The following is a 22,326-nucleotide window of genomic DNA, read 5'->3' as shown; positions in this document are numbered from 1 at the left end:
AGATATCATGCTATTCTGGTTCGATTCTAGTGTAAATCTTTCCTTAGTCAGGTACTGCGTAGACAAAATTAGCAGCAGGCTGCGGAATTGACGTTACCCTGAGTCCCTGACAAGCCTGGGCCCGCGGCATGAAAACAACTCCAAGTGTCCTGTCTGTTATCTCCCAAAGTACTACAATAACCCTGAAGTGTACATAGAATACTCAAATGCAATTGTCCAGACCGGAAGGGAAAACAAATGGGCGATCGGGAACTCGGCACAACAACGCCGTGCCCGCCTCCAGGTATATCAATATCACAAACTTCCAGAGGACTCCACTTTCACCATTTTCACCCATCCTACCCACCCGCATGCCCCCCAGGTGCAGTTGGGTGTCGCGGCTGAGCTGATGTTCGCTTCTGTTTTCTGAGCACCCTAGCACGGTGTTTCTCGTCGTCCGTACTTGCTCGATTAGAGGGCAGTGTCCGACTTCGGCTCACTCCTACTGCTGCAGGACTTGAAGCTTGGCTTACGGGGCGTGATGTTGGTGTCTCCAAGACAGGCGACAATTGCCCACTATCAACATCTTTTGTTCTGTCGAGCGAATCTAAGGGAAAAATATGTGGCACAATCACAAAGGGGTGCCCTCCAACTTCAGCGACGGTCCAATTGATGCGCGGCCCCCAGGAATGACCCACCAGTGTATTCTAGCGTTGTGCGGCGCCGGTAAATACGCCGTCTGTCACGGCCGACAAGCTTCCACCCTCCAGCAATTGACGTGTGCTCGTCATCTGAACTAGGCACAACAACAAGATCCGAGTCATCCTCACTTGGTACCTGTGTGTGCGCGTGTTGGGGCCGTGGTGGAGGCTTCCACGAGGAGCTCTGCTCCGATCGTGGTGGCGGTGGTATGTCGAGTAAGAACCAATCCTGTTGCGCAATGAGGAATTCGAGAACACGTTGGCTTAGCGCGTGCTCCCCAGGGGACATTTCATGGTTAGGATGGGATATAAGGCCGGGCCGAAAAATTACCGCGAGATCTGCGCGCGAGAAGGATGAGAATAAAGATGAAGTCAATCGCAGAGGGGCTTGGCGTACTTGTGGCTGTCATAAGATTTTTATCTGATTTTCGTGCAAATACTGATAATAGATCCAATACGTAGAGAAGAAGGTATTGGTTCGCACGGGGCATACGTTGAATTAGACGCTTGTACGTTGCAATCACTTCATCATGGTTGAATGGTTTCTTTCCTGCACATGCTCGAGTTCAGCTTGTGCTTCAAGCTTTCAAAACTCCTTACCCAAAACGTCCCGGAACTAATTGAGAAGAAGTCAGCCCCAATCAACAAAGGAAGTAGCATACACTCACATCGTGATACATATCGTGTGGTATTACAGGCTCCTGAGTGGGGCATGAGTACATACAGCAAGGAGCGTGGAGCGCCACTGACAGGCATCTGAGTTAGATATCTACGAAAGACGCTCGCGACGTCATGTGTTGTAAAGTGCTCATTTTTCCAGTCCAGCGATTTCCCGTACTGATGTGGAAAATAGTACATCAATAGGACCTCGTAGTGTTATATAGGAACAATCTGTACGTACCCGTGGGGGTGTCTCGAAAGCGGCTTGTAGATCTCGCATGCGCTTATTAGAACCGTTGACACGAAATGTTCCCTCTACCTCTGTAGCTGATAGATGCAGAACGTTTAGATCAATGATTACATCGTACACGCCAACACCCACCATTTTCTTTGAGATACAGACCACTAAAGGAGTCAAGGTACACAGCTAGTCAAGACGGTGCAAGGCAGCTCCACTCACCATTTCGCTACAACGACAGGTATGTAGCCCCAAACGTACAGCTCGCCGTTTGCATTTGCAGTCGAAATCTGCACGCTTGCATATCTTAGACTCTCTTTGAGTGGTTTTTGAAACACCGGATGTTCCTCCTCAGGCTGATCTACAGCTGGATAATAGATTGAAATTAGTCAATGTTATGGGCCGGAAGTCAGGATAGTACAGACTTCTACTCGGGTCTGAATCCTTTTTGCGATTCTGAGCATGGGTGAATTGAGTCCACCACTTGAGGAGGCCGGCTTTGGTTGGCGGGGGGCTGTCTGAAGGCATGTTTGAAGCCTGAGGGGGACTATGCCTAGACTCAGGGATAGGGAGGGTATTACTCCTGTAGGATTGTTGGGTTCTTGAGAGGAATCCGAGAGGCAATATGCGTCGAAAGGTGGCCAGCACGGGCCACGATGAGTAGTTGAGCGGAAAGCCAGCAGAGTACTTGGAGGGCGATGGAATATTATGGTCGTGACCCGCAAGTGCTTCTTCGGAGCACAGCCACACACAGCAGTACTAAAATGCAAGCACGGCCTACTACGGGCCTGAGCTGGCCTGATAGGCTCGGGACCGTCTTTGAAAAAAAAACTGTCAGGTGGACTACTTATAATGTACGCTATAGACTATAGATAAAAAGAAGTTGGTGCAACAATTTTAAAACTATGCAGTGCTTGCTCGAATTCTGATCCAGAGCAAGTCTAGATTTTGAAGAATTCCCTGGTCCGGGTCTACTATCATGTAGTCTAGCTGGGCCACAATTATAATAATCTCATTCTCCTAGGTCACCGTACTTATCTGGTTGGAGACGAAATGATAAGGGGGCAATGTCAATTCATCTAACTGAACCGTCACGGTATCGTACGCCTGCCTAGCCCTGCCACTTTTTTGCCTTTTACTCGAGTGGTCCAGCGCTTACTAGGCCCTGAGTTCTGAGTCCAGCTACATAGGTACTCGAAGAGGTCATGTCTCGGTGGCCCTGGCGGAGACTACCTTAACATGTCAGGCACGAATTTGCAATTTGTCCGATTGGTTCCGTGCGCGCAGCCCATGGATACATGCGCTTGGTTGACGTCCTAGGTGCTGTTGCCAGCGCTCGTTCGAATGAATGCTTTAATCTTAAGCCTTATAAGATACCAGATGTTACCTCGGTCAACGACTCGGCTATCGTAAAATTGATAGTTCGGACGAATTCACATGCGATCCATTTTGCATCCGGAATCTGATTCCGGATCCGGGTGGCATGAGCTGGCACAAGGCCTTCAAATATTCCCGCTTCTTCTCCTCTAGCTCCTTCTGCCCCGAATACTCATGATATATACAGACTTGTTTGCGAAGCTGCTCGGCGTTCTGGAAGCCATTCAGGCTCGTGCTGCCACCCCAAATAGGCTCTCTCTTGGCGCGGCAGCAAGCGTAGTGGCGTTAACGATTGTCCTGAGGTACCTCACCGCGAAACAACCAAAGCTCATAACAGACTACGCGAAAGTAGCGAGGAAAGTCAATGATAACGGAGTCGAGTTTGATGAGTGGGACTTCATCATTGTTGGAGGAGGTATGACATTTAATGTTCCATACTAGTAGTCACATTTCTTATGCCCCGAACGCGTCTAGGCACAGCAGGATGTGTTCTGGCATCACGTCTCTCCGAAGATCCAAACCTGCGAGTTTTACTCATCGAGGCTGGTGGAAGGTCGGCATATTCGAGGGTTTTGTCTACTTTTGAGATGCCAAAGTTTTTCATAGCTCTAAAAATGTCGCGCTAAGCAAGACACCTGCTGCGTTCGCGAAACTAATGCGCAGTCCATGGGACTACCATCTCTATACTGAGCCTCAGCGAAATGCAGGCAACAAGAAAAAATTCTGGCCTCGCGGTACGTCGTATCCCTCAATTTCCCAGTTGTTGTACTGATCCTCATATGTTCAGCTAAACTTCTCGGAGGATGTGAGTAGTCATTCTCCCCGTAAAGAGATATTTTAATATTCCTCAGGCTCTGCTATGAATGCCATGATGTGAGTCATAGTGCATCTTCCCGCGGGTTTACTTACCCCTACTATTCTAGTGCACAATACGGCGCACCGTCCGATTTCGACGAATGGGCGGAAATTACTGGTGACCAATCCTGGTCGTGGAACAACTTCAGCAAGCACGTAGTTTGTTTTTCGTCATTCCTCGCTTCTGATAACTCTGTTGCGTAGATATATTCGCAAATTCGAGAAATACACCCCAGACCCACGCTTCCCATATGTTGATCCACTCCTCCGCGGCGCCGATGGGCCTGTTAAGATTGGGTACAACACCCACTTATGGCCAGGCTGCAAAGCTTTTATCGAGGCAAGCATTAACGCCGGCATCCCTTTCTCACCCGATTTCTGCACGACTAAAGGAACGAAGGGGACAAATAAGGCGAGTCTTTCTTTACAGATTCTGTCGGCTTGAAGTTTCAAGACTCACTAACACCGGTCATTAACACGGCATAGATCAGTGAGTTCATTAGTCACTTAGTGTCAACAAGTGCTGAACAACTGATACGTAGTGACGTACATCGACAGCAAGAGCACTCGTATAACTACCGAGTCTGCATACCTTACTGATGACGTTCTTGCACGTCCGAATTTGAAAGTCGTCACCCACGCGCGCGTTTCCAAGGTTCTCTTTGACACCTCCAGTGGCACCCCACGTGCCACTGCTGTCGAGTTTGCCAGCAAATCTCATATGAATAAAGTCGGGCCCAAGTTCCGTGCACGGGCGACTAAAGAAGTCATTGTCTCGTGCGTGATTGTTTCATATGCCCTAAACAATCATTTACCTTTCCTTAGCGGTGGCGCCATACACTCTCCGCAGATCTTGATGCTTTCGGGCATTGGTCCAGCTGCGCAGCTTTTACGTCACAACATTCCGGTCGTGCTCGACGCCCCCAGCGTCGGGGCTAACCTCGTGGATCACCCATCAGTCAATCTCCGGTTCAGGGACAAAACGGGAACCACGTTCCACCATTTTACCCCTCATAGTTTGAGCACCACGTTCTTGTTGATGCGCGACGTGCTGCGATATCAACTGTGGGGCACCGGCCCACTTGCTTCTAGTGTTTGTTACGTCTTCCCTGCGTTCACATCACCAGTACTGAATAGTATCATAGATTGGCGAGTCTGTAGCATTCTTCCGATCAGACGACCAGGTGCTCTTCCCACCCGCTGAGTACAACAATGACCTCGAAGACGCTAGTTCAGGCCCAGGCGCCCCCGACCTCGAGATCCTCATGTGTGCCGCCTCAGTACATTCACACAACATACCCCTCAGCCCAAAGCTCCAGGCATATCAGATGATCATTATCTTATTACGGTAAGCCATCGATGTTTCTACTTCAAACTCGACCGACACGTTCTGTGCTGCCAGTCCCACGAGTAAAGGATCGCTCCTTCTCAAGTCTGCCGACCCTTGGGATGACCCGCTCATGGATCCCAGGTGGGCTAACTCGTTTACTTCAAACTCACCTCTACTTATTACTATTACGGACCAGCTACCTCGAAACAAAACATGATGTCGACGTACTCGTTCGAGGTATCCGCGCTGCTTTTAAAATCGCACATACAACACCCATGACCTCTTTCACCGACGTGCACGCCTCGCACCACCCCGAACTTGACCACCACATCTCCGGCCTGAGCGATGCAGAGCTGGCGGATGTTGTTAGGGAGCGCGTGGAAACGGTGTATCACCCGATAGGGACGTGTTCGATGGGAGCTGGCGGCGTCGTTGACTCGGAGTTACGTGTTAAGGGCACTCAGGGGCTCCGAGTGTGTGATGCAAGTGTTTTCCCTAAACTGGTCTCAGGACACCCGGTATGTAGAAGCTCTGAAAGGTGGCCGTAAAGCTGACAGGGATGTAGACTGGTGCGGTTATTGCGACAGCCGAGAAGTTAGCGGATGTCATCAAGGCTCACTACAAATCGTAGGCTCCTCGATGCGTATTTTTGTGGTACGTTGTTGATTCTCATGTCCTTATCATGTAATTGTACTATGTACTCGTGTTATATACCTATGTGACAATTAAATGGATTGTTGTGCACTATCTTGGATGACAGTGAATGGCCAAACCTCACTACCATCCCGACCTTCTTCTGCCCTACCCTTTGCAACAGCTCCGAGCACCTTGTACTGCTCGCCCATCCCAAGGGGATCGATGAGCCTACTTGCGCCATCTTCGATCGCCTTTTTCCTCTCTAGAGAGGAAGCCGAACGCACAAGAGCAGCGGCCCTGATTTCTATGCCCATGCGCGTGAAGAAGTTGCGTTGAGAGATGGGACCATGTATCGAAACTGTACATCTTGAATAACCACAATCGTGTAGCAGAGCACCATCATGAGACGTACCAAGGTCAGCCATAGACTCTTTCAGCAACGCAAAATCGACATTCGTCGTAACATCGCACTCTCCGGGACTGCAGAAGATATCGACGATTTTATGCTGTTTGAAGGCCTGTGAATGGTTATTGATCAGAATTCGGTGCATGTGTCTGAATTCATACCCTCAAGGAATCGCTAAAAGCTTTGTCTGCACCATAGTCGATGACAAGTGCGCATCCTCCGCCTTTGGTATTGATAAGTTTCCCAATACCCCGTGCTTGATTCATGGACGCTCTGGATACCTCTATACGCGTCCCCACAGGGAGCGAAAAGAACCGAGGAGATGCAAGTCCGAGGAGGGTCGATGATGCTGTCGGAGTTGGCGAAAGAACACGCGTCCAGCGCGAAGACGTGTGATGCAATTGCGGGGGGGAGTCTGAATTTTGGTCCGAAGTGGGCATGGTGTATTTGATGCTTGGATCACTCGAGGGGGCGATTAGCACCTCGTTCCAGCCTTGTTGAGTTCTCTATGATTTCAGCTAGTAAAGCTAATGTTCGTTTCTCTGAACGGAACTCACCTCGATGACGTTCACGGGAAGGGCGTCAAAAAAACTCATGAGCAACTAGCATAGTGAAGACATCTTCTTCGTGCTCAATTTCTTCGATTGCATCGTGCCACATTGTCTCGAAATTACCCTCCTGAGAAGCCTTACGAAGCTTGCCTTCCTGTAAAGCACGCATAGTCGGACTGCTCTCAACAAGATGAATACTCTTTAGTTTTCCACGTGCTGCAGGAAGCTGTTTCAAAACCTGGAAGAAAGATGGTGAGAAGCAAGTAACCACCCGTTCGACACCACCCACCCGAAGTATGTCGTCCATCAGCGTCCCCCTACCAGGTCCAAGTTCTACTACTCGGAAGGGTACTTTAACATCCGTATCCATCCACTGCTTTATCATCCATAACGCGACAAGCTATTTGTAGCGCATTTCGCGTTGGTAAGATGTGATAGATATGATAGCATGAATCCCACCTCGCCAAACATCTGGCTAATCTCAGGACTGGTGATAAAGTCACCTTGGGTGCCAAAGACAGCATGTTCCGGCTTCATGTAGTACCCATGCGTGGGGTGCCCAAGACTGAGTTGTATGAACGTCGAGAATGATATAGGACCTGTTGCCTTCATTTTATGAGACCCATACTTGAGAAGTTGCACGGTCGAGGACCTCACCTTGACACTATCCAACATTATTTTCTCGACGTCCGTCAGAGCACCGAAGGAATCTCCAGACATCATGCGTGCATGCAGGATAGTTCTTGCATTGAGTCCATGACGGCAGTTTGGTTGTCTGAGCCACGAAGACAGTCTATTTGAACCATACCTTGTAGCATATCTGAGCATCTATGTTTTAGCAACTGGAATTCGGTCAAGTTCGCGAACAGCTAAAATTAATCATTGCAGTAATCTAGGGTTCCGAAAGCGGAGCCCTGCAAATTGTAAGTGTTGTTTGCAGAACTCACGCGAAAGGAGGCCCGGGCAGTGGCAGAACCTGGCAGAACTCCAGGGTATCTGAGACTCGCGGAGATATAATTTAGATCTCTGATAACAAAGTTTGAATTCAAGAGAACATGTGCATGAAAACCGACATCCTTAAAGTAAGATGGCGCATACTGGAGGGCGCCCCCTCGCATCACTGATCAACAACAATTTCGAGCGCCTGGAACGAGTTGACTCGAATCACTACTACTGGAAATGCAAACATTGCGGCGATGCTTAGGGAGGACTATAGCTCAGAATACTCAAAACCTGTCAATATACCCGCGGGTAACCCGTGCTATTCCCTAGCGACACTGATAACTCATCAGGTGCTCGAATCCAACAACAACCTACCGAACCATCATATCATCGACATGCTCACATGCACACTCGCGAAGAGGTTGGCATGGCTGTTGAGACTGCACAGGATCTTGAAGCATCCTTTGCGTGGGCACCTCCACTCTCGACTGAGCCTCGCGATGCATATGACTTGCTTGCTGGTCCAGAGAGTATCTCGCCTGACGACATTGCTGCTGAATTTGCAGCTCTCAAGGAGTTGAAAAGGACTGAGGAAGTTCAGAACATTAACGAAGTTGAAGTGCTCGAGGGAAATGCTTTTGATTTTGACGAGTTGGATCGGGTCGAACAAGGAATAATACCACAGACTATTCTAGATGAGGTTGAGGTGGTTTATCACAATGACGAGGACGACGGATGGGACGAGGCAACATTGATATCATCATTAGGGATGTCATATAGCCTAGATCTCTGAGTCATCGGAAGAAATTGAAGGCGTCGAGTAAGAATATCCTGAGTCTTGGTGGGAAGCGTCGAAAGCGGAACCGTCAGCAGCCGCTAGCTTGATTACGGTTGACTCGTTGTAGATAAGCCTGATATAAAATTTCGAAGATCACGCAGGTCGAGCACTAAAATACTCACTACCTTCACATCAGTTCACACCTCTCACTCTTTTCTGTATTCTATCTTCCATCTAACCTCTAGAACCAGCTGTAGATTACCATCTAAACCTTCAACAATCATGGCAACTCGTGGGTGTCTTTACTGATGCTCAATCTTATGCATCCTATGAACATACATCACAGGCATCCAGTTCGAAAACAGTAGCGAAATCGGCGTGTTCTCAAAACTCACCAACAGCTACTGCCTAGCTGCAATCCAAGGCAGTGCAAATTTCTACTCGGCCTTTGAGGCTGAGCTTGGCGATGTCATTCCCATCGTCCATTCCACGATCGGCGGTATCCGCATTGTTGGGAGATTGACTGCAGGTTTGTGATATGGTTTTTCCCATAATTGCCCAGAAGGCTGATGAGTCCATCATTTCTAGGAAATAGACACGGTCTCCTCGTCCCTTCAACAACGACTGATCAGGAACTGCAGCATCTGCGCAACTCCCTTCCTGACGCCGTGTCGATCCAGCGAGTCGAAGAACGTTTATCTGCTCTTGGAAATGTCATCGCTTGCAACGACTACGTTGCCCTCGTCCACCCTGACATAGATCGTGAAACGGAGGAAATAATTGCTGATGTTCTCAAGGTTGAGGTCTTCAGGCAGACCGTGGCAGATAATGTCCTTGTGGGGAGCTATTGTGCGATCTCAAATCAGGGGGGACTTGTTCACCCAAAGACGAGTGTTCAGGACCAGGATGAACTGAGCAGCCTTCTACAAATTCCCCTCGTGGTGCGTATTTATATGAAACCCAGCGCAGGTATATTATAACTGAGTTTACTCTTGTGTTTCTAGGCTGGTACTGTCAACCGAGGTTCAGACGTTATTGGTGGAGGTCTCGTCGTGAACGACTGGTGCGCGTTTACTGGGCTTGACACTACCGCCACAGAGATTAGTGTTATTGAAGCTGCATTCAGTGGGTCTACCATTCTTGCCTCCTTTTTTCACTTTTTCAACTTATTTCACCATCACAGAGCTTCAAGGACAAAGTTCTTCAGCTGTCATTGGACAGATGCGGGATTCTCTTATCGACAACTGGGCATGATTGAAATTTCACCATCACGCATCCCGTTACTGTTACTTATACCTTGACGTCTACTTTCATCTACACTCGAAGCGCAACCTCAGTCTACACCATGAATTCTGTATCTTTACGCTCGTAAGTCGTTGGCAATGGAAAAATAGTGAGAAAGGAATTGATACTAGAGAATATGTTTCTCGTTGAAGTGTAATGTTAGTTTTGATGCCCCCTGGCACTGGTAACCCCTGAATTGTAACACAGTTCGGCTACACGGCGTTATGTGACAGTCGCGTGACAAACGTATGCATCGACGAGCGCTTCAGGGCTTGTACCAGTACTTGTGTGAACATCCTCATGTCGTCCGCCCCTCCTCAAAGGCAACCTGAAGATGGCCATACATTTGCCCGGGTGATACAGGTGTGTACGAGAATCTGCCTACCATTCAGCATTTGCTCAGGTTAATTGTCTCCTGTCTTAACAGTTCATGATCAATAAAGCTGCCAGCGGGTCAATCAAGGAGCTCGACGGACTATGCAACATCGCACAACACTGGAAACCAGAGCAACTTCTGATGCTGCTCCCAGTCTTCTATCACCACCTTGATCCAGCTCGCATCCCCGATGTGGTCACTTCGAGGGATGTGAGGAGTATCATGCTCGCAAGGTACTCCCTTAAAGGAGTGCTAGTCACGCTGAATCGTGTCAACAACCCAAGGGAATTGACGCAGGCGGTGCAGACCATCGCTGATAATCTAATATCCAATTGGCATCGCTGTCATCTCTGGGTCAATTTCTTTTATCGTCACTTCTTCGCCTCCAGCAACCCTGCCCGCCTTCCGGGTCTTCTCATAACCAGATCAGAAGCGCTGAAGCTAGTTGTAAACATGTTGATGCGGATGAGCTTAATCGGCGATTCACAAACACCACAGTCACTAATCAACACCCCATCTCTACACTCCATTATCTCGCAGCTGTGGTGCATGGCTGTCACCTCAAAGGATAACGACTTTCTCACAGAAGCTGACAAGGTAATGGGCAGCAAGGAGCAGGGGGCATTCCAGGAACACATGTCATACGTGGTGCAGGCATGCCTGGACGTTGACCATCCTTCTTTTGTGTCCACCCTTATTCATGTCGCTGGAGGCATTAGAGCCATGGCCTCTATCGTCTTCAAGTATATCAGAAATATTCGCTGTCTGTACAGGAAAAAGGTCGTTTCTGGACAAAGCATCGACGATACCACTTCATGCGATTCTGTTTTTGGGGTGCCTCGTTGGCAAATAATGCTCATTAATTGCTTTGGGAATTGTGCAAACCTACTATTCGTTACCAGTCAACAGAACTGCGCCTTGCGAGAGGCCTACATCGATCGCAACCTCGTGGCCATCGTTATCTACACCCTTCGTGATCTATGTCAACTCTCTCTAACCCTGAAGCACGATGACTTCGCCAAACACGTCAAGAAGGCGTTTGAGGATGCTTTAGGCTACATTGCATTGCTCATGGGAGGTCCTGTGGATGACCTTGTGGCCGTTATATGTCAAGCCCTTCGGGCACGATTCCTCCCTACCATTCTTCAGGCTCATACCTGTATTCCCGGTGCGGATACTGCGGAATGCCTTAATGCATTGTTGATTACTGCCCTTCGTTCATACCTCACGTTCGACAAGGTCTTGCGGATCGCAGGGAGCGAGCTAGAGGCTGACGAGAAATCGCTAGATGCGATTGCTCAGCGCGATACAGACCTACTACAGGCCTGGAATCTGTTCAAAAAAGATGTTCGACGTTTCTTGGACCTTAGAAGCCAGATACCCGCGGCATCGATATTCTTCGATCGTCAATGTGCTGCTGTGCATGTGAGTGAACCATGTACTTCTCCCCTCTAGAGACTGTTGCTGATCAGCCCCTCATTCTGCAGAACAGCGATGAATGGCATCCGCAATGGGATCTATTCCAGTGTGCCAGGTGCACAGTTGCGAGGTATTGTTCTAGACAATGCCAGAACATAGATTGGGACCAGGGCCATCGTATGGCGTGCAAGTACCTCAAAGCTGCAATCGGCGCGTCTCTCTGCGCGATCTGATATGTCTTGCATACTGAGACATTCACAGGCCCGAATGCTTCACGATATATTAGGAGGAGCCTCTTCCTTTTGGCCAAGATCGAAGATGCTGAAATTCAGTCCCATCAAGAATTCATATCTCAATTGTCGGTGACCGCTCGGGCAGAACATCCGGAATTCCAAGACCGTCTCGTTCTTGAGATCGATCCTGTTGCAGAGGGACCCACAGACAAATTCAAATTCAAGCCGGTGTCCAACTATCTTCATATCTTTCCGGAGGCATCAGAACGTCCATGGAAAGTGGCTGACAAGTGGCGCCAGTCTACGGGACTGCATAGCCTTTACTTGCCTCCTGTAATGCGTATTCACTCGGGATACGAGATAACCGATCAACCGAACTTACTCTTCAGCCCATCAACAGCGCTCAGGATGGCGTTTAAAGAGCATGGATTAGATGCGGTTGTACGGCGCCTCGAGCGTTTACTATTCCGGGAGTTCCCTGTGATCGTACGTGCCGTACTTGTTCCGCTGATGTCGTGTTGTAATAGTATGATTTGCTTTCGAAGTTCGTGCGCTGTAATCGCTCGGTATTCTAAAGTTTCAACTGTACCATTGGATCTTTCATTTCGCCGTTGATTGTATACCAAATTGTAGTTAGAAGACACGTTAGCGTGTGGTATGGAACGCAGTATCTATTCTCATCGAGATCTCTATTGATGATGCAATTGTGATAGCTCCCTACGTCTGACAAGGTCTGGCAGTGCCAACCAATGAAAGAGAGCTCTCGTCTAGATATGCCATGGAGGCGTTGGTATCGGCGTACATCAAACTGACACAGGGTCGACAACCAAGAGTAAAGGGATGGGAAGTCGAGATATCCAATTGAAGACAAGCAACCGTTGCCTACCACTCCGCATGGACCACACAACAGCTCATTAAGACCCACGAGAGATAGACACTTTTTCTTGGATACTCGCATATTATCTTACCCCTCTGGATTCTTTCACTCAATTGAGCATGCGTTATAGTTCTTCACCTGTTACAGTCCTTCACTACCTCGCACGCATATCTACGTCACTTCATATTCGTAGAGTTGCGCGTCTAAAACGGCCGCGGGAACGGCGGACTGGTGGGTACGCCTCACACCAGCGGCATTCGCGAACTCTGAGGTACAGCAGGGGCACGGGGCCCCTTAGACTAGATTGTATTATCCTACATCCTCTAAATGGAAGGGATGGGAATTGTGGGGCGATGGAAGGACCAAGAATTTACGAGCTGGACAACTTCGCTACCACGACCTGTGTCATCACACCAGGACTTTGTACATATCAAGCACCTGTAGACATGTAACGAGGGCCAGAGGCGAACGGCCGAGGATTTCCGCGGGCTTGTCGAAGCATAATTCATAGATCCTGACGTTATCTTTGGGGATAGACTGGAGAACAGGAGAAATTAGGAATAAATTATTTTTATGGTGGGCCAGTGCACTTGATTCTGCATCAATACTGATTCGGGGACCTATGAATGTAGAGTGCGTTTCAGAAGTCGTTAAAAATACGTCGGCCCGACCTTCTGCAACCTACGATGCGCATCCATGTTTCACAGAGGTACGAGTTCTAAAGGCCTAACTGATAGTCCTAATTTGTTCTTCAGCTCAATGCCGGCGCAGCGCTGATGATGGCATTGAGATTAAAATTGAAAGATCATTCTGCTATGTCTGTGTCAATGACAGCACCTTGAGATTTGATTAGTAACGTGCTGAAGCGCTGACTCCTGATCTAGGCCTGCCGTCATTCCTTTGTAGACGATTTGCCTCTGAAACCCATTGCCAGGAGGTACTCGTATCTTGAACTCGAGATCCCGGCACTACTTAATTTCCTGTCCTCGGGCTTTTGCCGTTGATCAAGTCAGAGTCCCGAATTAAACTATAGATTAGAAGGACACAAGTACTTAGCTTAGGGTATAGAATATGAAATACATACACATGGCATCTAAGTGACGGTATCAGTACAATGAGATAGGTGAGACAGGGCGGCCTGAAAAACGTTCCCAGCCAGTGACGCTGACAGATCCAGTCCCGTGAGTCGGATCCGAAATCATCTTAGATATTGATCATGCACCAACACCAAGCGCCGCTGCCCATGACCGTCCGCCCACCTCGCTCAGCACCCTCTCTACCTCCGTCTGCTCCAAGTTAAGAATGACCCTGCGTTCCCGGGGGGGCTTACGGACGGCATTCACACCATCCTCGACAATCATAGCGCGGGACGCAACCAAGGAGTCCAGAACAAGTCCCAGTTCCTCTGGCGTGGGCTTCCGCGACGGATCTCCTTCCGAAGTCAGGGCTTCGACATATACGATATGCTGGTTTTCAATCTCACGTACTGTTAGCCGAGCACTCCACAGAATAAAAATAAACATAAAAATAAAACACATACCTCGCCCCATTTGATCTCCTCAACACCCTCCCGCTTTATACATCTCAGCAGGGATGCGAGCATGATCCGTTCATGCAAGCTGCAGTCACGGAGGTACGCTGCGGTTGGGCTATTCTGCAGCACTTTGATGACCTCCTTCACATCCTCTGTGCGAGCAGGGCGTCGTTTGGGATGCACGAGTTCCACCGCTCGTCTACATCTGAGTTTAATTGTATTATTGCTATAAAACAAGCCTGACACATACCGGCAAATATCAAGCACCCTTCTTGCATCTCCACTGATCGATGAAACCTTCATTGCGGCAAACTTCACGCCGTCGGCGTTGATCACGTTCGGTGGCTCCTCGAGGCCCTCTTTGGCTTCTTTGAGACGTGCATGCACGATTTTCTCGAGCTGCTGCGTTGTGTATGGCTGGAAGTTAATTCGGATCATGCCTTTGCAGCGCATAAATGAGCATGAGATGGGTGGGGTGCTTGATTTAACGGCACGTACCGAGTCGACTACGTACTCGCCCGGTCATTACCCGCTCTGGAAGGTCCATGGTGTTTGCGACAGCGATCACGACAAGCTTTGAGCCAGCGATTGTGGGCCAGTTGAAGAAGTTGTATACTACATCCTGCTTTGCTGTGACAAGCTGATCGAGCTCGTCCATAAGAACGACGCTAGGCATGCAACTTAGCAACGACCGACTGGTTGAGACTACTACTACTTACCACGCGTGCCCTGCGGGACCCGCCCGTGCGCCTGCAGAGAAGTGTTTGGTAAGTTGCTTGAGCGCTTCCTTGGCGCTGGTTTTGAGATGACCATCGCCGGCTACATCGTGCCCAGAGACTGTCTCCCAAAGTAGGTTGTATGCGGCAGATGGCTCGGGAATCCTGAGTCCGTTGATTTCAACATATGTGAAAGGATTCGTTTCCTACCAAAAAATAACATTAAGTGAGAAGAAGAACTGATCGAGAAAGAACAGACATTGTTCTCAGCCATTCGTTTGAGCTCACGAACAATGGCATGAACTGTTGCAGTTTTGCCTGTTCCTGGTACTCCAGAAATGTCTAAAATTCGATATTAAAAGAGTGAAAAAGAATGGTTGAGACTCTACGTACAGACGCAGCCTCCACTTCCTTCCTCCAGGAGTTCTTCTACAGTTCTCAAAACACGGCTGTATTCCTCCTCACGGCACGGGAGAACATCAGGACGCGCTGCAACATGAAGGACGTGCATTGCACGAAGCCACGGATCTGGAGGAAGGTTTTGCAGTTGATTGTAGTGTTCCTGTGTAAGATTCGGAGGCGGAACACGGACGGCTGGTGCTTTTCGACTTCGCTTTCGCAGTGCCGCTTTAGAGTGCGGAGTGGGCGCTGCGAGCTTCAGTGCACGTTTTTTGCTCGGCGTGGATTTGAGTGTGGATAAGGCGCGTTTGCGCTTGCGAGACGGTGTCTTTGGAATGTCATCAATGGGTCTACTAAGAGTTGTCTCGTTGTCGGAGGTGTCGTCAACAAGAGAGGGGATGAGGTGGTCATCGGGCTCTGATGGAGGTTCATCGTCCTCGTAGTCACGATCACGAACGGGATCGTCGCCACTTTCTTCTGCAATGTCTTGAAGCTTTGTTCGCTTCTTCGTACGCCGTCTTGATGGTGTGGTCTCCACAGCAACATGCCAGCAAGTCCCATTGGCGAGGTCTTCATTAGAGCTACCGAGAGCCTGTTGTTTGTGAGCTGCCCAGTGGAAATCATAGTAAATGTTGCTGCGAGACTCTATTGCAAGGCGACAGTAGAATAGTTTATTCTCTTCTGCAGTAGCACCGATCCAGTTACTTCGTTTGCGTGCTGTAGGTGCGGTCTGTGGAGCTTCGGAGATAGTGCAATGCGATAGTATACATGAAGGCGGAAGAATAGCTTGTGAAGCGAGAGTAAAATACACTTCGTTCTGGTGGTAGGCATGAGCGGATGCCAATTAACAGATGTGCCACTGACCTCAAAATGATCCCTCTTTGCCCTTATGCGAGGCAGTTCTGATGGATGTTGGAACCAGTGAACCCTGACCATCATCTGATAATTTTCGCCCTCCCGGTCCTCCTTGCCTTGAAATTCCCACATAGAAGCAATGACACCAACACTGGGGTGTTTTGTAGACTGGGTTTTGACGAGTACGGTGTCTCCGACCTCAAATGTCTCAGTCTCGACAGGTGACTTACGTGCACTCAACCCTTTCCGTGAAGTTGGCGCGGTATTCTTGGTCCGCTTAAATGACTTGCGAAAAGCAGTCTGCATTCCTGGCCCTGGTTGCCATCCCTCATCCTCTTGAAGAACCTGGTAATCTTCGAATACAGTAGGGCGAATGTAACACGGAGCGTCTGTCCAGATTACAGTTTTGTCTACAAAGGCGTCAATCTTTACGGGAGTTACAAGCGGTTGAAAGCGTTTTGAACGTCGAGAAGGCGTTACCGGAGTCGACTCCATTGCTGGAGAGAAAGTGGTGTCACGAACGCGTGACAAACGCGTCAGTCACTGTACGAGGGTCACGTGTTGATGCCGGGCCTCCGGCAAAACACTCGCTTGTTCAAAACAGTGACTCAGAACTGGCTGCATTCTGCTTGTTGTGGTGCACCAGCCACCCATTCAAATCATTATCTCCATTGCAAGACCAAAAATATTCTGTGATCTGCCATTTTCATGCTTGTGGCACGGTGAGCAATGAATCGACTCGGAAATGTCGCGCCTAAGCCGATCGGCGATATGCTCAAAAAATTAGCCAGAATTTCCCCGGTCATGCCGCATTATATTAGTTGTTGGCAGCTATGATACTGCCATTTTTCAATTGCCAGGTCACTTGGCCATTTCCGGCAGTGGATCAGGGGCCGTCAGCAGAAGTCACTCGATAGTTTTTAAAAAATGAAAAATCTAGTCAAACCTCGTCACCTAAACCTTGTCAACAGAGTTTAATCCTTCTCACACCCCCTTAACACTCCTGACATCCCTCGGGCTTCAGACCGTTACAGTCCCGCCATAACTATTTTATTTGCTCGCGGTCACACATACTCAAGAATACACCTAGCTAAGCAGTCGATTGCTTCTGATATCCCGCTTGTTAGGGATGGCGAAAACTATGTTAGCACGTTCGTCCTCTGACTTTTTTCTTTTCATGAGGTGTCCAATACGCGGCCATATTATGGGGCTGCAGTGTATGCTCCATACGGGGTACGGCGAACAACCCTACTGTTCCGGCGTGTGTTACCTTCAACTTCAATATATTCCGCAGGCTTTTTTGACCGGTTCTATTGCCGTCTCTCCGCGTGCTTATTGATAACTTACAATTGTATGCTCCGAGACTTGCAGTCCATCGTGCGTGCACACTGTGGGATTCGCAGGTTCGCACAATAAAATTGAAAGTTCGGGACTTGCTTCACGTTCATCAGGTGGTGCACAATGCTCAGTACAATACATTGTCTTCAAAACATTGCAGCGCCTTCGCAGGCAAACAAACAATGTTGTCTTACCAGAGCCTTGTTCTGCTCCTGTTATCGCGTCCACGCGGCTCACTCTAGGTTGGCCCCTGTAGAAGTAGCGCAACCGTTTAAAAAAAATAATTAATGTCCTATGGAGAGTTGTACTCAATATTGTCTAGTCTAAGGGATCCCGTCCCTGTCACACCTCAGGATACGCGAATGCCCTGGTGTGAGGCGTACCCCCACCAGTCCGCCATTTTAGACGCGCCACCGTCCCTTCGAAGATGAGAATACAGTGGGTATGTGTATGATCTGTCGAGAGCGCAACCGTTAATGAAGCTTATCGTCAGGCTCGCCAAGAAGCAAAGGAAGACGATGTCACGATTATGATGAAGCCTTTCCCCGTCTGCCTTCTCGGCAAGATAAATGTAACATTATTCGTGACAGCAATCCAATGATAACATTCAGCGTGGCGCTTGTGCGTGTGCTCTTTTGGGGGGCTCAAATTAACTGTCAACACGAACACCATTCCCAGTGTACCAACATGGATGCCTTTGCACTTTCAGACAACTTAATGGCTTCGCGCATGTGCCAGCAAGTGAACTGAATGGAGGGTTGGACTTGGAGCTTCTCAAGGCAGAGAACGTCGCAGACCATGGTCTCCGGAGACAAGGGAAAGGAGCCTGAAAAATTGTAAGAAACGTGTATGAAAATTGTGGATAGATGAGATTAGTACGACAGTATGTAGATAAATCATAATCAGAAAAAAGCGTATGAGAAAATCAGGTCCAGGACTGTGGTCTATCCCTTGTCTTTGTGGCCGTGACTCGGACGCGCTCCGGGCGCTCTCGGCATGACGCACATGCTGAGCAATCTTTGCCTTGCGGAGATTATTACCTAGTGCAGGCGGACGTTTAGGAGGACTTTGCCCAAACTTTGCCTCTTCTTTCTTGTCCGCGTCGCACCTATAGGCGTGTGGGTTGCCTTGCGGAGATTATTACCTAGTGCAGGCGGACGTTTGGGAGGACTTTGCCCAAACTTTGCCTCTTCTTTCTTGTCCGTCGTCGCACCTATAGGCGTGTGGGTTGCCTTGCGGAGATTATTACCTAGTGCAGGCGGACGTTTGGGAGGACTTTGCCCAAACTCTGCCTCTTCTTTCTTGTCCGTCGTCGCACCTATAAGCGTGTGGGTTATTTTTCATCTTGATGTACCTCTTCTTATTTGTCCGTCGTCGTGCTAGCATTCGAATCTTTCGTCACCCACCCATATATTTTCCAAACCCGCTTATTACACACGTTTTTCACGTATCCTGGGTCCACTCGAGGTCTATCTAAAGCGGTCTGGTTTTGTTCTTAGCTAGTGCGGTATTCATCGGATTTTTTCGGAGTGCTCCTCCGGAGAAACTCTTTTGCTGGCTAATCCTCGCAGCTTGCGCTTCTGCGAGGCAAAGTGAGACCAATTAGAAAGATTTGAAACGCTCACAATGCTTTTGTCGACTTCTGCCATTCTGCCGTTTTACCATTTTGCCGATTGCCAGCTAGCAGCAGCTACAATGCCAATTCCATTCTGCCCCTAAACTAATCATGTGATGCATTTGATCATCAAAATTTTGCGAGACACCGAGAATGGATAGTTACGTGAACCGCCGGATCATGCATAGAGTGCCAGGCCTGAGTATGAGCAATTGCTGGCGTCGGTTGACCATATGAGAACCATATAATCTCATCGTCTCAACTCTGGCTGTTAAATCACTTTGTAGCTCTCCCTCTTTCAAAATATCCAACCAGCAGCCAGCCGATATGCTACCCCCTGATCACTTCCTCCTCCAGCCTCGTCAGGACTTCCTGCTCGGCGTACAGGAGGGACACATCGATACCTCCACTCTTGCTGCACACGATTTCGATGTTGATACTCGCACGGGTTTTATGCCCCCAGATCCGCCTTTAAGTAGACTCCCGGCGCAATGGGAACTCTGGGAGACAGCACTAGATGCTGCAATGCGGGAAAAACTACAGCTTGCTGTCAAACTAGGTCTGACAGCTGAGGAGAAAAACTCATCTGAGTCATGGCGAGAACATGTTCGACAGGTCAGTACGGACCTCCGTACTTTTTATTTCCCACTCACACACACCATCAGCTGCCTGTCCTCCCCATGTCCGAGCTCACACACTCCGAGCTGCTACTCCGGCGCGCGCACCATGTTCTCACCTTTATCATGCATTTTTACATTTACACACTCCCCCTATCTTCCTCCGTGTTCATTCCAGAACCAATTTCTGTCCCCCTCGTCGCCATATCTAGTCATTTGCAGTTACCCCCAGTCGTCACGTACTCTGACAATGTCCTCTATAATTGGGACACCATCCGCCCCAGGGCCCAAAACGAGCTTGGATTTGAGGCCCCCGCTCTAGACAACCTTCGCAGTCGGGACTTGTTCTCCGGTACCATAGATGAGCAAGAATTTTACCTTGCTTCGGCCCGCATAGAGCTTTGCGGCGTCGAGGTTCTCGAGCTTATGCGTGCAACTATGGACGAGTTGTTCGTCGGCGACGAGATAGCTATCAGGCGTATCACCGCATACCTCCACAAGCTTGCGTCGATCGTGCACGACCTCGAGACCATCCTGCTCGACGTGCGGAAGGGCTGTGACCCTGACACGTTTTATCACTCCATCCGCCCATGGTTCCGTGGCGCAGACTCCGATCCTGCCCACAGGAAATGGGTGTTCGAAGGTGTCGAAAAGCAGCCTATCCACCTCTCAGGGCCAAGCGCAGGGCAGAGCGCCCTGATCCATGCTCTAGACGTATTCCTTGGTCTAGACAATTGCAATGTGGTCGAAGGTGGTGTTACGCCGGACCAACGGACGCTATTAAGAAGAATGCAGATCTACATGCCGCGTCACCACCGCAATTTCTTGCGACACCTCAGCACGAACCCCCGTCCTGTGCGGACGTTTGTGATGCAAATGAAGCCTGATGTAGAGCTTTTGGACGCGTACAATTCTGCAGTGCAGTCGGTGAAGGAGTTTAGGGATGCGCATATCAAGATCGTGGCAATCTATATTATTGGACCTGCTGCTCGTGAAAGGATGGAACTCGAGCACGCAGGTCCACAAGCTCCGGAGGCTGGGAAACAAGTGCTGAAGGGCACTGGCGGGACGGATCTAGTACGCTTCCTTAAAGGTGTTAGAGACAAAACTGCGGAGGCGGTCATAGAGCCTACGCTGCAGTAGACCGCGTTGGATCTAGGACCCTGGCATAACATAAGCATCGGCATTCATGCATTTGTTCAACTTATTGGTCAATATTCTGACTCGCCAATCTTTTCTCCTGTATGGTGACATACTCACTTTGCATGAACTGCGTTTAATTAATCTCCCTTAGACAAACAAAATGGTAGATTGTTGTCACTAGATTATATGACGTTCAATGGGTTTAGTTCAGGTGTCGGACTTGTGATTGAGAGTGTCTTCCATCAATGGTCATCACTGAAGTCGAGCGTTGTGGGGAATTAGTCGGCTTGCAGCAACAAAGCAAAATCCATGCTTTCTTACCGGGTCCTACGTCATAGTATCAGCAGTTGGATGTACCACGTTTGGAAGTGCGATCAGAGCTTTGGGTGCAACTTCCATACCTGAGCATACCGGTTAGCCGGCCATAGTTATAGATAGAGAACGAATTGTCAAGGATCTCTGACATTATAGGAATGGTGGCACAACATCAACACCATAGACCTGGGCTCGGCGGCGGTTTGGCTGGAGCAAAGGGTGACGTAGTCACCTACTTGACTTATCCGTGGAGTAGAAGCCATCATGATCATATGTCCTTCTAAAGCCGCTGACTGCGACAGGATCTTGCCGTTAAAGGGATCGCGCCTGGAGCGTCGAATGATGTCTTCAATATTTCCAAGTCAGGAAATTGTAACTGAACTCGCACATTGAAGGCATATAATAGTAACGGCTGACATACCTAGTCGGGCAACTCAGTCGGTCCCGCTCGTCATAAGCATAGCCACTCATATTTGCCAGCCAGCGTCGTGGGACGAACTAACGGGGCAGCACCTGGATATAGAACATCGACACAAAGGAATGGCTCTGGTAAGCTGCTTGCACTGCATCGAAGACCGACAACCTTTTGATAGAGGTAGACTCTGATCCAGATCACAGAACCCGTTCGGAGGATACAAAAGGTGCCATGCCGACGTCAATTGATGTCATTCTTAAGTGCGCTCGAGTAGATGCCGTTTAATGGTATGGCTATTGACGATAGGAGACGCTCATGTCACAACAGAGCACGATCGTCCGATCGCTCAGAGCCGGAGTTCCTCGCAAGAATCTTGAACAGGGTTTCATTTCCGAGTCGCCTGTGTAGATTAGAAAAACGAAAAGATGGCGCCCAGGAGAGCACAGGATAAAGGAATAAGGTTCAAAGAGTAGCCGAAGGCTAATTGCGATATGGTTCACGGAGCGCTGTGAAATCCTTACGAGTTTTTGGCAAGAGCTAACCAGTTGAAACACTGGATAGGATCCAGCCGTGCCTCGTGTCCGCGATTGCGGGTAAAGGCTCTCCTTTGAAGTTGCTAGATTAGTTGGGCGCAAATGTTCGATATGATATTTTGGTTGGAGGTTCGATCGGATCTGCTGTCAAAGTTGTGAGAAGACGTTCCATGCAATATTTTGCAACGAATCACGCCCCCCACC

General features: G+C 49.0%; 9 protein-coding genes across 9 annotated transcripts; 5 read left to right on the top strand and 4 right to left on the bottom strand.

The window, feature by feature from the left end:
• Positions 1-129: 129 nt before the first annotated feature.
• Positions 130-2,425, bottom strand: DFJ58DRAFT_764499 (Rho GTPase activation protein). Its single transcript, XM_041388691.1, has 10 exons — positions 2,004-2,425; positions 1,801-1,945; positions 1,723-1,745; positions 1,582-1,667; positions 1,431-1,517; positions 1,349-1,381; positions 1,281-1,296; positions 1,078-1,230; positions 678-1,019; positions 130-586 (listed from the first exon to the last, which is right to left on the bottom strand). The coding sequence occupies exons 1-10, from the start codon at positions 2,104-2,106 to the stop codon at positions 339-341; spliced, it is 1,236 nt and encodes a 411-aa protein (XP_041249062.1). The 5' UTR covers positions 2,107-2,425; the 3' UTR covers positions 130-338.
• Positions 2,426-3,096: 671 nt separating this feature from the next.
• On the top strand, positions 3,097-5,888 carry DFJ58DRAFT_697341 (uncharacterized protein). Its single transcript, XM_041383499.1, has 13 exons — positions 3,097-3,370; positions 3,430-3,508; positions 3,562-3,689; positions 3,743-3,760; positions 3,807-3,828; positions 3,879-3,962; positions 4,015-4,226; positions 4,353-4,587; positions 4,636-4,903; positions 4,956-5,158; positions 5,213-5,281; positions 5,337-5,658; positions 5,706-5,888. Exons 1-13 carry the CDS (start codon positions 3,130-3,132, stop codon positions 5,769-5,771), a joined length of 1,947 nt encoding a protein of 648 aa, XP_041249061.1. The 5' UTR covers positions 3,097-3,129; the 3' UTR covers positions 5,772-5,888.
• Positions 5,819-6,694, bottom strand: DFJ58DRAFT_24018 (uncharacterized protein). Its single transcript, XM_041379407.1, has one exon. The coding sequence runs from the start codon at positions 6,325-6,327 to the stop codon at positions 5,866-5,868; it is 462 nt and encodes a 153-aa protein (XP_041249060.1). The 5' UTR covers positions 6,328-6,694; the 3' UTR covers positions 5,819-5,865.
• Positions 5,889-7,595, bottom strand: DFJ58DRAFT_764490 (S-adenosyl-L-methionine-dependent methyltransferase). Its single transcript, XM_041388690.1, has 6 exons — positions 7,391-7,595; positions 7,193-7,339; positions 7,023-7,133; positions 6,775-6,971; positions 6,189-6,686; positions 5,889-6,134 (listed from the first exon to the last, which is right to left on the bottom strand). Exons 1-5 carry the CDS (start codon positions 7,559-7,561, stop codon positions 6,338-6,340), a joined length of 975 nt encoding a protein of 324 aa, XP_041249059.1. The 5' UTR covers positions 7,562-7,595; the 3' UTR covers positions 5,889-6,134; positions 6,189-6,337.
• Positions 7,596-7,929: 334 nt separating this feature from the next.
• On the top strand, positions 7,930-8,468 carry DFJ58DRAFT_722972 (uncharacterized protein; the record flags this gene model as incomplete). The annotated part of the gene is made up of 2 exons (XM_041384938.1): positions 7,930-7,984; positions 8,026-8,468. 2 exons carry the CDS (start codon positions 7,930-7,932, stop codon positions 8,466-8,468), a joined length of 498 nt encoding a protein of 165 aa, XP_041249058.1.
• Positions 8,469-8,735: 267 nt separating this feature from the next.
• DFJ58DRAFT_722971 (eukaryotic translation initiation factor 6) lies at positions 8,736-9,707 on the top strand (the record flags this gene model as incomplete). Its single annotated transcript, XM_041384937.1, has 5 exons — positions 8,736-8,745; positions 8,800-8,982; positions 9,042-9,394; positions 9,458-9,578; positions 9,637-9,707. 5 exons carry the CDS (start codon positions 8,736-8,738, stop codon positions 9,705-9,707), a joined length of 738 nt encoding a protein of 245 aa, XP_041249057.1.
• A 264-nt stretch (positions 9,708-9,971) lies between these two features.
• DFJ58DRAFT_24003 (uncharacterized protein) lies at positions 9,972-12,477 on the top strand. The gene is made up of 4 exons (XM_041379405.1): positions 9,972-10,100; positions 10,165-11,538; positions 11,601-11,742; positions 11,794-12,477. Exons 1-4 carry the CDS (start codon positions 10,038-10,040, stop codon positions 12,378-12,380), a joined length of 2,166 nt encoding a protein of 721 aa, XP_041249056.1. The 5' UTR covers positions 9,972-10,037; the 3' UTR covers positions 12,381-12,477.
• Positions 12,478-13,664: 1,187 nt separating this feature from the next.
• Positions 13,665-16,659, bottom strand: DFJ58DRAFT_764481 (P-loop containing nucleoside triphosphate hydrolase protein). Its single transcript, XM_041388689.1, has 8 exons — positions 16,156-16,659; positions 15,286-16,108; positions 15,152-15,234; positions 14,896-15,098; positions 14,675-14,844; positions 14,427-14,616; positions 14,183-14,375; positions 13,665-14,120 (listed from the first exon to the last, which is right to left on the bottom strand). The coding sequence occupies exons 1-8, from the start codon at positions 16,639-16,641 to the stop codon at positions 13,857-13,859; spliced, it is 2,412 nt and encodes an 803-aa protein (XP_041249055.1). The 5' UTR covers positions 16,642-16,659; the 3' UTR covers positions 13,665-13,856.
• A 2,612-nt stretch (positions 16,660-19,271) lies between these two features.
• DFJ58DRAFT_678029 (Indoleamine 2,3-dioxygenase) lies at positions 19,272-21,113 on the top strand. The gene is made up of 2 exons (XM_041383156.1): positions 19,272-19,714; positions 19,765-21,113. Exons 1-2 carry the CDS (start codon positions 19,427-19,429, stop codon positions 20,857-20,859), a joined length of 1,383 nt encoding a protein of 460 aa, XP_041249054.1. The 5' UTR covers positions 19,272-19,426; the 3' UTR covers positions 20,860-21,113.
• Positions 21,114-22,326: the final 1,213 nt, after the last annotated feature.

This window comes from Suillus subalutaceus (assembly GCF_016647625.1).
Source record: "Suillus subalutaceus strain FC151 chromosome Unknown DFJ58scaffold_10, whole genome shotgun sequence".
Lineage (NCBI taxonomy): Eukaryota > Fungi > Basidiomycota > Agaricomycetes > Boletales > Suillaceae > Suillus > Suillus subalutaceus.
This window is presented reverse-complemented; position numbering and strand designations above follow the sequence as displayed.

What these genes read in the sequence shown, in the direction of transcription:
- DFJ58DRAFT_764499 (XM_041388691.1), bottom strand. Translation starts at nt 2,106, where the DNA reads ATGCCTTCAGACAGCCCCCCGCCAACCAAAGCCGGCCTCCTCAAGTGG. An exon ending in AAATCTTATGACAGCCACAA is followed by an intron (nt 1,020 to 1,077) that starts GTACGCCAAGCC and finishes TCTCGCGCGCAG; the next exon opens with ATCTCGCGGTAATTTTTCGG. An exon ending in CACAACGCTAGAATACACTG is followed by an intron (nt 587 to 677) that starts GTGGGTCATTCC and finishes TTTTTCCCTTAG; the next exon opens with ATTCGCTCGACAGAACAAAA.
- DFJ58DRAFT_697341 (XM_041383499.1), top strand. Translation starts at nt 3,130, where the DNA reads ATGATATATACAGACTTGTTTGCGAAGCTGCTCGGCGTTCTGGAAGCC. An exon ending in GAAGGGGACAAATAAGGCGA is followed by an intron (nt 4,227 to 4,352) that starts GTCTTTCTTTAC and finishes ACTGATACGTAG; the next exon opens with TGACGTACATCGACAGCAAG. An exon ending in GACCCGCTCATGGATCCCAG is followed by an intron (nt 5,282 to 5,336) that starts GTGGGCTAACTC and finishes ATTACGGACCAG; the next exon opens with CTACCTCGAAACAAAACATG.
- DFJ58DRAFT_24018 (XM_041379407.1), bottom strand. Translation starts at nt 6,327, where the DNA reads ATGCACCGAATTCTGATCAATAACCATTCACAGGCCTTCAAACAGCAT.
- DFJ58DRAFT_764490 (XM_041388690.1), bottom strand. Translation starts at nt 7,561, where the DNA reads ATGCTCAGATATGCTACAAGGTATGGTTCAAATAGACTGTCTTCGTGG. An exon ending in TTAGCCAGATGTTTGGCGAG is followed by an intron (nt 7,134 to 7,192) that starts GTGGGATTCATG and finishes CGCTACAAATAG; the next exon opens with CTTGTCGCGTTATGGATGAT. An exon ending in TGATGGACGACATACTTCGG is followed by an intron (nt 6,972 to 7,022) that starts GTGGGTGGTGTC and finishes TCTTTCTTCCAG; the next exon opens with GTTTTGAAACAGCTTCCTGC.
- DFJ58DRAFT_24003 (XM_041379405.1), top strand. Translation starts at nt 10,038, where the DNA reads ATGTCGTCCGCCCCTCCTCAAAGGCAACCTGAAGATGGCCATACATTT. An exon ending in CATTTGCCCGGGTGATACAG is followed by an intron (nt 10,101 to 10,164) that starts GTGTGTACGAGA and finishes CTGTCTTAACAG; the next exon opens with TTCATGATCAATAAAGCTGC. An exon ending in GTCAATGTGCTGCTGTGCAT is followed by an intron (nt 11,539 to 11,600) that starts GTGAGTGAACCA and finishes CTCATTCTGCAG; the next exon opens with AACAGCGATGAATGGCATCC.
- DFJ58DRAFT_764481 (XM_041388689.1), bottom strand. Translation starts at nt 16,641, where the DNA reads ATGGAGTCGACTCCGGTAACGCCTTCTCGACGTTCAAAACGCTTTCAA. An exon ending in CAAAGAGGGATCATTTTGAG is followed by an intron (nt 16,109 to 16,155) that starts GTCAGTGGCACA and finishes GCCTACCACCAG; the next exon opens with AACGAAGTGTATTTTACTCT. An exon ending in AGGGTGCTTGATATTTGCCG is followed by an intron (nt 14,376 to 14,426) that starts GTATGTGTCAGG and finishes ACTCAGATGTAG; the next exon opens with ACGAGCGGTGGAACTCGTGC.
- DFJ58DRAFT_678029 (XM_041383156.1), top strand. Translation starts at nt 19,427, where the DNA reads ATGCTACCCCCTGATCACTTCCTCCTCCAGCCTCGTCAGGACTTCCTG. An exon ending in GGCGAGAACATGTTCGACAG is followed by an intron (nt 19,715 to 19,764) that starts GTCAGTACGGAC and finishes ACACACCATCAG; the next exon opens with CTGCCTGTCCTCCCCATGTC.